The sequence below is a fragment of the Cryptotermes secundus genome, unplaced genomic scaffold (assembly GCF_002891405.2).
Source record: "Cryptotermes secundus unplaced genomic scaffold, Csec_1.0 scaffold737, whole genome shotgun sequence".
Classification (NCBI taxonomy): Eukaryota; Metazoa; Arthropoda; class Insecta; order Blattodea; family Kalotermitidae; genus Cryptotermes; species Cryptotermes secundus.
In genome coordinates this window covers 2,027,012-2,040,126 of record NW_019727105.1, presented here as the reverse complement: position 1 = coordinate 2,040,126, position 13,115 = coordinate 2,027,012, and the positions used below count along the sequence as shown (strand labels likewise).

The 13,115-nt window shown below is 39.6% G+C and overlaps 1 protein-coding gene across 2 annotated transcripts in view; it reads right to left on the bottom strand.

The window, feature by feature from the left end:
* Positions 1-5,531: 5,531 nt before the first annotated feature.
* The window catches only part of LOC111864475 (LHFPL tetraspan subfamily member 1 protein-like), a 262,829-nt gene continuing 255,245 nt past the window's right edge, over positions 5,532-13,115 (bottom strand). For both annotated transcript variants that reach the window (XM_023851739.2, XM_023851742.2), the window contains exons 4-5: positions 8,337-8,435; positions 5,532-7,912 (exon numbers count right to left, since the gene is read on the bottom strand). In XM_023851739.2, the coding sequence (XP_023707507.1) occupies positions 7,794-7,912; positions 8,337-8,435 (218 nt within the window). In that variant the 3' untranslated portion in view covers positions 5,532-7,793. The remainder of the gene's footprint in view (positions 7,913-8,336; positions 8,436-13,115) is intronic.

The window sequence follows — 13,115 nt, the reverse complement described above, 5'->3', positions numbered from 1 at the left end:
TGGATACCTCAATCCTTGTACTACGTCATCAATACGTAGTCTGTTTCTTGTGCTCAAGAAGAAAAGTTTCTAACAATAAAAGAAATAGCCCAATGATCAAAGGCAAGGGCGTTAGAAACCAAAACGACAATAAAGCTGAAAGAAGCTGTGTATAGGGGAAAATGAATGGTTGACTACGGTCTAATCTTTCCAGATCTCATAACGAAACAAAAACCTAAGTCGTTCTTAAAGGGTGCCTCAGGAGTCGATCCTTGAGTCAGTGCCCCTTCAGAGCGGCATAAAGTTAACCGACGTCTCTGAACTAACGAACTATACAGTGTTACAACCCAGCCACTTCTTTGAAACCTCATGTTCAATTTGTCTGTAAAATTTGGTATCTCAATTAATTTTATTTTGCAACCCCAAAGCAAGAGTAATAAAATTAAAAATGAACTTCAGCAGATTTCACAAATTAGGCCTTAATTGCACAAAGGACTAGAGATCAAGTTAAAATGGATCCGTCTCGAAAAGGAAAACTACAAGGAAGCATGATATTTCAATGACAATTTTCTCATACTACGTATCATCTGAAGATGAAAAACGGTCGAAACATGCATTTGTTTTTAAAACCACTTACTCTTACCTGGTGTCGAGGTTTAGAATGCCTTCACTCCCTCATACGACCTTCTGGCATGGTGTTTAATTAATTAAGCACATGAACAACTTTACTTTTATGTGGAAGGTATTACGTACCAGAATGAAGGCGTATTAATGCTCATTCAATCCCAATATAATATCACCAGCCTACACAAAAGGATGGAAAAATTAAAGATTTACAAAATTAGTTCAATACACGACATGGCTATTTTTGCTGCAAAGACAAAATGAATGTGCAATGAAAAGTGTAAGACACATTAAACCATAATATTGTAATAGATTATTATATAACCTAACACGTTAAAACATTTCAGTGTCTCGGAAACACAATCGCTATCAACGGAAAACCTGCCTAGAAAATAAAATCAACACTAGCGGTTTTAATAAAATAAGTGAAGTTATCAGAATAAACGGGAAAAGCATGCCAAGCAATATTTAGTTACGATGGCACAAAATAATAGCTAGATTTACAGGTTTAAATGGGAAACCAGGATACTAAGAACGAAGGACATGGACAAATTGAAAACTCAAGAAATGGAACTCCTCAGGGCACACGCAGGTGCCACACGAAAAGGCCATTTACGTCACCAAGCAACCGAGAAGCAGTTCGGAGAAGTTAATGTTGTTAAGCATACCGAGAAGTGCAGATTACAATAGAGAATCAACATCGAAAGGATGGGAAGTATGACTTCCCCAGAGAGTGTTTTATTACAGGCCGAGAAATAGGAGGCAAATTGGAAAAACGGGGAAAATTTGTCTGATCTGTTTTGAGTCTCGGACTCGACCCAAGAGGCCGTATCCTTGCTAAAGTAGGGAGAAGATGACGAAATAAAGGAAATAAATATTGAGTTTGGCAACACAGGGCTTTCTTGGACGTTTTGGTTACCGTTTGTTTAGAAACATACTTATTGCATTTGGTTGCTTGACATTTGGGAGTTTATTTTTCGTAATTTAATTCCTGAGTATAAATTTTCACAGGTAGGGTAAATGTGTAACAAGCTTAGCTTTATAAACGATTTCCTAGTCATCTAACTGGAAAATATATACATAGGAATTCATACTAGGTACTCTTTCTGACTCGTCATCAGAAAGATCTTTCCTTGTGGAACTAAATGCTGTTTCTACCCGTCACACGCATCCTTCAGATAGGATACTCTTTAATCAGATCTGATGTTGTGTGGTACCTATGCGAAGCTTAAGCAAAACCAGAGGGCAAAACACAGTCTGTCTGGGAACAAGTAGCAGAGTGAACTATGCATTAAGCCTATCCGCAGCAGGACCAAAATATCAGAGGGGTCCTGTAAGTGCCGGGGCCACAGTGGGTTCCTTCGAATACGCTCTATTGTAGATGACGTGACCATGCCCACCCTAATTTCCTGTAGTGGTACCGCACCATTCTCTACAGTTATGTGGGGCTCTGTTGAGCAGATTTTGCATAGCAAGAGCTTCCCCCAAATTGTCAAGGACATCTCGGTCCACTTATATAGGCAAGTAAGTTTTCTTAGTAGGTCATGAGGATGTACAAAACACAAGCATTATAGCCCACTTGCAACTTCGAGCTCAAATAGCAGTTTTTATCATATTTTCTTTATTTTGAAAAAAATAAAGTAGGCTTATGGAATCGCCTTGCTATGAATCCCCCATCAAATTTTGAATGTCTCAACTAATCTTTATGAAACTTGGTATGTATATCACGGGACATGAGCCCATCTCAAAGGCGCAATTCATAAATCCTCCCATAAATTTGTGTCTGTATATGTAACCCTCTATTGTTGCCAGGTAAAGGCTCGGTAAACACGTTCCCGCTACAACAAATACACGCAACAGTAGAACTGCTGGTCGTGTCGTTTTCTATGCTGTCCGTATCGTATCAAAGAAGAGTCTGTGGGTCTTGCAAACACAAAAGTATTGTTAGCAGGTGGAGCTGCTGTCTAGGATGACGTGTGCATCTTCAGTTCTTTTTTTTAAGTTACAATTAATATGTTATGCAATTAGCGTAAATTTCCATGTAAGCCGAGAACCGGTGTGTTATGTACTATATTACAATATCCTACAATAGGCAGGTTTTCTATTTCTATTGGCTAACACTGTAGTTTTTTGTTGAAGTTGAACATTTTAAATGTTTTATATTAATGTGCGGCACTGAACACGCTCTGACTGTCCACTGAATCTGCTTCATGTAGTCAGCTGGTTAAAGGACAGTAAACATTAGAGAGATGAGAAGAGAGTGTTGCATACATTTCATGTTCGATGAAATAATACACGTACATACATCGGCACAGATGATGCACATGGGAATATAGAACATGAATAGAAATTTAAAGGAATTGAGGACGAATGAATCGGTTAATTGGAAAAGGGCACATATCTGTGTTTCAGCCATTAGCCACTGACTGTGTTTCTGTAGCCGGTCTGCCACGATAGAGCAGCCTGCAGGCGGCGCCGCGCGACCAGCGCGTCACAACATACGAAGTTCTGTGTCGCCGAATTTCTGAAGCGGTTAAATTCGTATCCAAGTTTCGCTCTGAATATTAACATGTATGAGAACAAGCATTTTTTTTAAGGATATACTGGGAGACGGTCTGGGTTCAGAACCCTTGGGATCTGTTCCTTTATTGAAGTTCCCAGGGGTAAAACGTCCGTGGAGTCTTGATCATGCAAATTTCCACAATTTCTTAATGCGAGGTTTGCAGGGACATGTGTTGGGAACTGACTATCTAACACAGAGCCTAGACTTAATTGCCTTCAAGGAATGGAATTCAAGTGACTTTAAAGAAATTCAGAGTAAAAACAAATACTACCAAAAATGTAACTCCACATACATCTCTTTAACTGGAATGCACTAAGTAATGAATTTTACAATTAACAGGAATTTATATATTTTTCATTTCAGTTAAAAACAAATAAGAATAAAAATTCAACTTCCTAGACAAATACTACGAAGTTGTGATGGATATAATAGAATACTTCTGATTGTACACAGTTTTTAACTAATTGTAAATATTTTATCTGTGCTGAAGATAATAATCAAGAAAATGACGCAAAACCTTGAATGACTGACGCATGGGCTGCCAATACGAGGCATGCGGGCCGTACGGAGGTAAGAAATTCGGTTTTGTAAGGCCCCGAGAGTGTACTTTCTTGTCTCGCTAAATAGCCTGTGTAAGTTTTCAACTGATTCCGCACAACACCCAATAAGTAATATAGAAAAGTGTGAAATTAGAATGATTCTATGTTTGCGTGCAATAGTTACCCAATCCAGCAACCCTTTAGCGGCTGATGTTAAAGCATACTTAATTACAAAACATGTTTTTAAACTCTGTGTGTCCAGTTTCTACTCACGTGCCTGTGCTTCACAGACTTCATCACTGCAAGATGCACGCACACATGCACACACACACAGACACACCAGCCTGCAATAAAACATATTTGTTATAATCCGGTCTGCGGGCAGGTACCTCAGGTAAATTGCGGTCCTTCAGTAGTTTGAATTTGAATTACGCTAAAGAGTAAATAAAATGTGCCCCTGAAGATAACCCTATAGGGGTTGAATCATTCTGGACATTTTAAGAGAATAACGTTGGTAATTGCAATTTGATGGTTACATTCTGAATATATAGTATAGTACAACCTAATTTGAAAACATTTATCTGAAATTTAACTGAAAGTGGAACTAAATCCTTTTCGTGGGAAATGACATGCAAGCCTATATGGATTATAGTTATGTCTTTAAAGTCTCAGTATTGGCCACAACACTGAAAGCTTCAATAAACAGATTTTTCTCATTACTGTGACAACTGACGTGGGGGGGGGGGAGCAGAAATGACAGTCATAATGACTGGTTCATGGGAAACAGTGCATAATTAATTACGGCACTGCGTTTTCTTGAGAAGCTGGTAGTCGCTCATGAAACCCAAAAGATCATCTGAGTTCGCAACATTCAGACTCTGGACCCCACCCCAAACGAAACGTCTACATCTTCATACACTATTCCTTTAATATCTATCAATTTTAATAATATCCTCTCAGTTAATTTATATATGCCAAGGGATCTCTTCATTTCAGGTTTACAATCTAAAACTGCATATGCATTTCTTATCGTTCACATCCTTGCTTCATGTCCCGGTCATCTCAGCCTTACCTTAATAACATCTGATGCAGAGTACAGATGGTAAACTTCCTCATTTAAGGAGGAGTCTTCAGCCATATGCGAATTCCTCTCTTTTGGGTGTAAATATTATCTTCGACTGACCATAAACACCTACCACTTCTTGAATAAATTAACTGTGGGAGCAGAGGTCGATCTTATAAATCCCCGATTGTATCACAAACTAATGACACAAGGTATTCTTTGAGCTTACGAAAGTAAAAGAAATTTCATGCATTTGCAACATATACTGAATGTGTGCATGAAACTCGGTTACATATGCGTTGTTCAGAAACTGAGTTACCGTATATCTGCACTGTAGCCATAAGAATTACAGAAATTATCCTAGAGTTTTTTCCTGTGGCGTAGTTTCTCACTTTATGTGTCAATATACCACACCGTGCTCTAAGTGTTTATTTGTGGTGGCCTCAGGGCAATACAGAGCAGAACCTCATATTTTTGGGTCAAAAGTAGTTCGTAAAATTAATAAATGAGTAAACTAGCCCACATATTCTTAAAATGGACACTAGATGTAGCAGAGCAGTCAGCTTCACACTCCGGCCGCTTTACTTCAGAAGAATCATCGTTAATCACTGGGTAAGAGGCTGGGTGGTTCCCAGAGCCAGTATAGACGTGGTGGCACTGAGAACAATTTTGTGACTCTGTCAGGCATAGAACTGCAGTCCTCTTCCCCACAGTCACTCACTATACTGATTTTGCTATCCCATCTCACGGAAAGGTTATTACATCAGTTAATATAATAAGTATTTATTATTACATACAGAACAAAAAAGCAACCCAAAGGTTCTTAAATTGTAGTATTAATATTCTGCATTTTAAAACATTTCTGGCAATTACTCCCATATTGTAAAAAGTTCACAAGATGCCACTGAATATTAATACAATTTTTCTTATACCTGAGGGGAATAAAGTCAAATTTCTGAAGCCCATTAGCATATGATCACCACATGTGAATGCAAAAAAAAAAAAAGGCCTTTAAGATGGAGCAACACTAAGCCAAGTCATAAGCATGGTTGGAACCACTGTCCTCACATATTGCAGTGGAAGAGAAGTTTGCATCAAATATGGTTTAGAATCTACTGGCTTCAGTGCGAACCTCTTGGGCACTATTTTCATTTCGGCAGTGACTACAGTAAGAGTACGGAGATGAAACATGTTGTTCAAATTATGTATCACAATAACTTTGCATATCTTCATCAATTATTATAACCAAAATATGTAAAGGTATGCAGTATATATTACCATTTTAAATGACTATGTTGCTATGCACTTACAGATCACAATTATTAAGAAACGAAATGATGATCATCGGGGAGTTCTGAAGCAGTCAGCTGTTCCTTCTTGGATCAGGCACTGATCTACGAAGCCATGAACACAGATCCATGTTGCAAGATGGCAGGTTTACAGTATTTGGGCACAGATGACTGAATTACACGGAGTATGCCTTACAGGGAAGCCAGTGCCTGTGTTACCATACATGATTCAGAATAAGTTTAACTTCTTATACATTATTCATTGTCTTGATTTGATATAAAACATAATGTTTCGAAAAATGTATTTGTTTCCATCATCAGGCATGTACGAGATTGGCAAATCTAATCACAAGGGCCTGTTAGATTGTGATTAATCACTCTCGTTGGTCCAGTACTCACTGTTAGACACTCCTGTAGGTGAAAGGAGACGCAGTTTATGAAATGTGTATTTTACATTAAAATAGCGTACAAAATGTCCAACAAATGAAGACCCACTGTAGCAAACCATCACAAATACCATTCCAAATATTTTAAACAACCCATATATTTGCGGAGGGTTGGAGATCGTACAGAGTCGAACGCCGATTATCCGAATCCCGGTTATCCCAATTGCCAATTAACCGAATAACCGCAACCAAGGAATGGGTCTGCTAAACAGACATCACTGTTGGAATTTTTCAATAAAGTGTTCGAAAATGTAAATTTATAATTACATTAATTAATTTTTCGTTTTTCTTCTGCCTTAAAAGTTTCTTAGTTATTACTATAACAGTAATTATAATAATGTTACTTTTTCGTGAATAAAACTTTAATCGATTTTTCCGAATTTCCGATTATCTGAATCACCTTTATCACTAAATAATTCGGATAATCGGCTTTCTACCATATATTCACAGTGTGAACTTCTGGGTTAATGCACTGGTAGGTTGGTAGCAGCGTTTTAGAGGAACATATTACCCCGATCATCGAGGTAAAATGAAAATAGCAACATGTTCCTCTGAAATGCTAGTACTCACCTGCCAGACTACAACAAAGTGCCATAACCCAGAAGACCGCAAATGAAATCTCACCGTCATGAAAACCTCGAATCTCGTGCAGATCAAATACCGTACATGCCCAAATATAAGGCGACCCTTTTTTTTCCAACAAGAAAATAGGGAAAAATGCGTTTTCATAAAACTGAATGTCATTTAGTTTTGAGGGGTACTGTAAAGTTATCCCTGGGCTTAATTAATTAAGCACCACCTCATGAAGACATATGCCGGAGTGGAGGTACATGAGTAGTTCTACAATTCTTGGCCTAGGCAATAGAAGCAAGTGAATGGTCAGCTTCTCAACTGTTGTAAGCTAAAAGGAGTAAAAACTACCTCAAATATAATTGTAGGTATTTTCATAAACAAAATAAAAATTAGCAGTTAGAACTCCTCATAATCATCTGTTTCACGTTTATTCTTAAGGACCAGAAAAGAAAGTGACCCTTCTTTTCTAAGCAGTTCAAAAGATTCGCCTTAAATTCAGGCTAACACGATACACATTGTTAGCAATGTTACAACTGAAATCAAGTTTGTTTCTTAGCATAACGAACTAATGAATTTACATTAAACCGGTTTGAAAATATGGACATTTGCACATTTCTCTGTCTGTGATGGGCAAGGTGCTGTGTACTGGCGCTAATGCGAAGCCAACTGTATGTCTGTCTGTCACACGCTGCTGGACAGCATGCCTGCGCTGTACACTCAAATGCGGAAGGAGCCCGGCTTCACTCTCGATGCACAGAAGCTGAGGCCGAAGCACAGTAGCAGCAGCCCCACGGCACTGCCTAGCAGGTACACGGACCACGACAGCTCACACGTACCTGCAACAGAGGTGAGTGTGTTCAGCTTCACGCTCCAGCGAATTTACACACAGCAAGGTTGTTTAGGACAGTGATTCGTCCCACTGGTTATCTTATCATGAAACCATAGTCCCACCACAGCAAGACTTCCTCTTTTTACAAGAAGTGTATTTTCACAGTTACATACTACATTGCACAATTAATTATTAATGCAAGTTCTAACGAACTTGAAGATTGTAAACGTTTCTATAAACAGTTCTATTATCAGAATTATATTTAGCAAAAATAAACTTTGTTATCAGCAATATGATTATAGTGAAGCATTAGTAAGTTCGTACTTAAGGTGCAGGAAAGTTTTTCAGTGGCTGAATTAATTATTATTTTCGAGATCTTGCGTCCCAAGCAGCCGACGTCAAGTCCCAGCGGTTGAGGGCACAATACTTACCGAGATTGTAGACGCTGGATACATTCCCGCACGATTCCAGGACTTCCCTGTTGTTCCAGCCCACAGGATAGACCGCCGCTCCGCCACAAACCAGCAGCGCTAGGAAGGCACAACAACATCAGAGTATTTTTTTTAATTCGTTTAGTGGGGGGCGGAGTCCAAATAGGTCCACTCGGCACGGCGGCCACTGACTAGCCTATTGTACGTGCCCAGGGTGATTATGATGATGGAGAATTTGATGGAATGAAGATTGGCAGGGGAAACCGAAGTACTCGGAGAAAACCCGCCCCAGCGCCACTTTGTCCACCACAAATCCCACTTGACTAGACTCAGGATCGAACCCGGGCTGCCGCGGTGGGAAACCAGCGATTAACGGCTTTAGCTTTGGCGCGGCCAACATCAGAATAATCCTAAGCCAGATCAATCCAATCCATACCAGCCTATCTAAGATTCATTTTAACATTATTCATCCACCTACGCCTTGGTCTTTATAGTGGTCTCTTTCCTCATGTCTTTCTCACCAATATCCTACATGCATTCCTGTTCGCCCCATTCATACTTCATGCCATGCCCATCTCATTCTCCGTGACTTCATCATTCTAATTATACTTGGAAAAAAAGTATAAGTTACGAAGCTCCTCATTATGCAGTTTTCTCAAACCTCTTGTCGCTTCATCTCTCTTCGTTCCAAATATTCTCCTCAGCACCCTGTTCTCAAACACCCTCAGTCCATGTTCCTCCCCTAATGTCAGAGACCAAGTTTAACATCCATACAGACCTACAAACAAAATTACCATTTTGTATATTTTAATTTTTATGTTTTTAGACGGAAGACGAGAAGACAAAAGGTTCTGGACTGAATGGTAGCGAGTATTACCCGAATTCAGACGAAAAGACAAAAGACTCTGGACTGAATGGTAGCGAATACCCGAATTCAGTCTCCTCTTAATTTCCTCCTGAACCAATTTTTGATCTGTTCCTGTCGTCGCCAAATATCTCAACTGTGTCACCTTTTTGAAAACATTTGTTACCCATCTTTATGTCAAGACCTTTCCCAGCATTCTGGTGACGAGACAGCAACATACTCAGTTTTCTCTGCCCGTACTTCTTGACCAACATTCTTTCTAGCGTCAATGAAAGTTTCTGTGCTTTTCTTTATGGTACCTATGTTATAATCCAGTAGATTCACATCATTAGCACAGAACAGCAGCTGATGTGTCTCATTTAATTTTAGTAACACCTGGCTTTCCTGGACCATCCTAATGGTACATTCTAAAACAAAGTTGAAAAGCAGTGCCGATAAAGCATCTCCTTGCTTCAGACCATTTTGGATAGGAAAACTATCAAACAACTGTTTACCTATAAGGACTTTACTATAAGTTTCGTTTAAACACATTTTAATCAGCCTAACTAGCTTCACGGGCACACCGAACTCTATCAGCATAGTGTACAATATTTCTCTCCTAATTGAATCGCAGGATTTCTTGAAGCTGGCAATGAAATATTAAGTTTAAAGTCTCTTCTCTTTCCAAACAGAGAATTAGAATGTTTTATGGAGATGCAAGGAATTTGTGTGCAATAAGAGGAGCCATTTCGGATCTCTGGTGTATCCTTGGTGGGATCTGTTTCTGGTCTGCTGGCCTGTGCACTAGCTGATAGCTCTGCGAGCCCGAAAACACAATGAAAGGATTGAGGTGAGGGGTTTTTGCCTCTTCAGTTGGATCGGCCCAACGATTTGCGGCAGGTTCTTAAATAATCTCCTTGTTTTTATATCAGATTGCACGAACTCCCCCCCCCCCCTCCAAACGCAACTAACCCGAGAAATACGAAGACAATCTTTGCCAACATCAAGAACATGTTTCGATGGAGATGTACACTGAACTTTGGAACTACAGATAGACCATGTGTTACTGCTGCGCTATGAGATTGTCGAGTTGGAAATCCGACCATATTCACTTCGAATGGTGAAATAACAAGCTCCGACCCATGGCTTCATCTCCATGGCAGGGCGGTTCATCTCAATACTTCGTATTGTTTATTCAGTTCCGCCACTCTGCGGCCAATTATTTCCCTAAAATCAATAAACATGCGTTCAATTGTTTCTGCATACTGTGGATATAAGTTCCTGCAGGTTCTGCTTCTACAGGTGCGGCTACAGGAGAACTAGAAACACGACTGCCAGGAGCTAGCAGCGTTCATGTATATCATTTCACGGCCCGCAAAACACCAGTTATCAGACACGCGTCCAGTCTAGTCATCTGATGACAAGATTTGTTTGCAAACAATTGCAAGATCCGAAGAATATTTTAAAATATTTTACTTTCTAAAAAGCGGCTTCATTAAAAACACGAGTCACCATGCATAAACTGCTTATCTACCTATCTATCTATCTATCTGCCTGTCTGTCTATTTGTCTTTGGCTCTACACCCCTTTATTGGACCTTGGCCGCTTTTTCAGTTTCTTGATCCTATACACAGTCCGTAGGACTCCTTAGATGGGAGATCGGCCCGTCACAAGGCCGCTAACTGCACAGAGGATAGCACAAACACAGAATAAACGCACACAGACATCCATGCCTCAAACGGGATTCGAACCAGGGATCCCAGTGTTCGAGCGGGCGACGACAGTTCATGTCTCAGACCGCGCGGCCACTGTGACCGGCTACTGCTTTACTAGCTACAGAAATCATTAGTACGTCCCCTTTGGGACTTTGGGTCTAAGCAGTGCTATTTGTAAATGAGACATTTAACAAAAATCATAATAAAACTGTCAGTTTATTGTTAAAAATTTACGTAATGTGGCATTATACTTAGCCTTTAAGATTGATATAGATAAGGAACATTACAGAATATACACACAGCTTCGTTTTTGCTAGATTTAATCTTACGGCAGTCTTTCAGTATGAATTTGCATTGCGTAAACTGAAATCAGTGCCATACAACGCCAAACAGAGGTTTCTGAAGAACATTTAGCCTCCTTCTTCAGCGTGAAAGCAGTTTCACTCTGGTTTTGCTTGGCTTATATTTCGACCTTAATGATAGAGGTGGTATATTCCTCCGAAACATCAGTTTACTTTCAACGTACTACATGGCGTTACGTTCCAGGAGTCAGAACCACAGCTGTGAGAACCTCAAACCCTGAAACTCAGATCACTGTTTATACAAAAGTTGTTTTCGAGAAAAAAATGTTTAACAATTTACCCTATATGTCTAAGATCCGTCAACACTTCCACCGCCAAATTCATAAATAAATATCTTCTACGTAGAGTTAGGCACAAATTCATCGCACGGTGTTATATCACAGAGAAGCCTGCACTTCAGAGACATGGCTGTAAGAACCTTGGATCAAAATGCTATCACGTGTTTAGTATGACTATGGACGCGTTTGGATCGGTAATCGTTTCATTCTTTAATACAGAAATCGTGACTACACTTCACAGATCACTACCACACACAGAGTAATGTTCTCGGTCACGGTCTTTACTGTTCTGCTTGGTAACTTCTTCCAACGGTGGAAGTTCCTCTGCTTCCGGTCTCACGTCCTCGCAGGCTGGCGGCTGACTCTTCTTAATGCCGTCTCTTGACCCTCTCTTAATGGCAGTTGGTCCTAATTTTATAGCCTCGGCACGTATCGCACCATAAACACCGCGTCCAACAGTTGCTCTAATGTCGCATGTTACACAGCCGTTATCTAGCAATGGTTGTTTCTCTGGCTCCACAGTTCTTGCTTTGATTAAATATGCCACAATACATAAAAAAAAAATTTTAGCAGAAAGCAGTTTCTGGTTCGGCAAAATTTAATGTATGTATGTGCTGAAAACATTACAATGTAATGCACATATGTATTGAAAGTATTATAACAGAATAAATATTAATTAAATATAAACGTATAAAAAAACTAAAACTAAACTAAACTCCGTGGTTTTAGTCCGCAAGCGAACTATACTGACCGAGCGACCGCCGCTTGTCGGCGAAGTTAGTGCCAAATTTGCGGATAGAGGGTGTTGCGTGGTCAGCGCAACGGATCCCCACGGTCGTTAATCTCGGTTTTCTAGACCGGATCCGCTATTTCCTTGAAACAGCTACTCAATTATCATCACGAGGATGAGTGGACCCCATTCCAGACCCACTACTTCTCAGAAAAGAATCTGGTAGCGCCGGGAATCGAACCCGGACCTCTGGATCTGTAGCCAGGAACTTTGACCACTACACCACAGATGAGATCAATTAAATATATAATTAATTAAATACAATACTGAAAATTATTATTTACTTATCTTTATGCATAATGTTTTGGACCTACATTATACAGAGAATATAACGTCGCCATAGCAACGAAAATAATGAAAATATAGAAGGAACGTCACTGGCAGTACAACAATTCCTATTTAATCTTCTCATTACAGTTAAGTTAATTCAACCTCATTTCCCCAAAACGTAGTTCTTGCAATGAAAGACGGTAAATTATATGCAATAGGTCTTTCTTTAACTTATATAAACTTCGTCTGTAACACATTTGGGTGAAGTATAACTTTCAGGAGTTACACTACAAATTTAATATCATACCTAACGTATAGCGTGAATGCACTTAGTCACCATCCATCCATCCATCAGTAATCTGTCAGACGACAGGTCCACAGTCTCTTCCAAAACAGTTCCTCCACTTAATGCGATCTTCTGTTTTTGGAAAGAGACTATCCAGGAAAAGTGATAATGTGGTAGTTTTTCCATTTGCTTTCCACATCGCAGTACAGCAGCCGTTCAAACCACTCTGGTCAC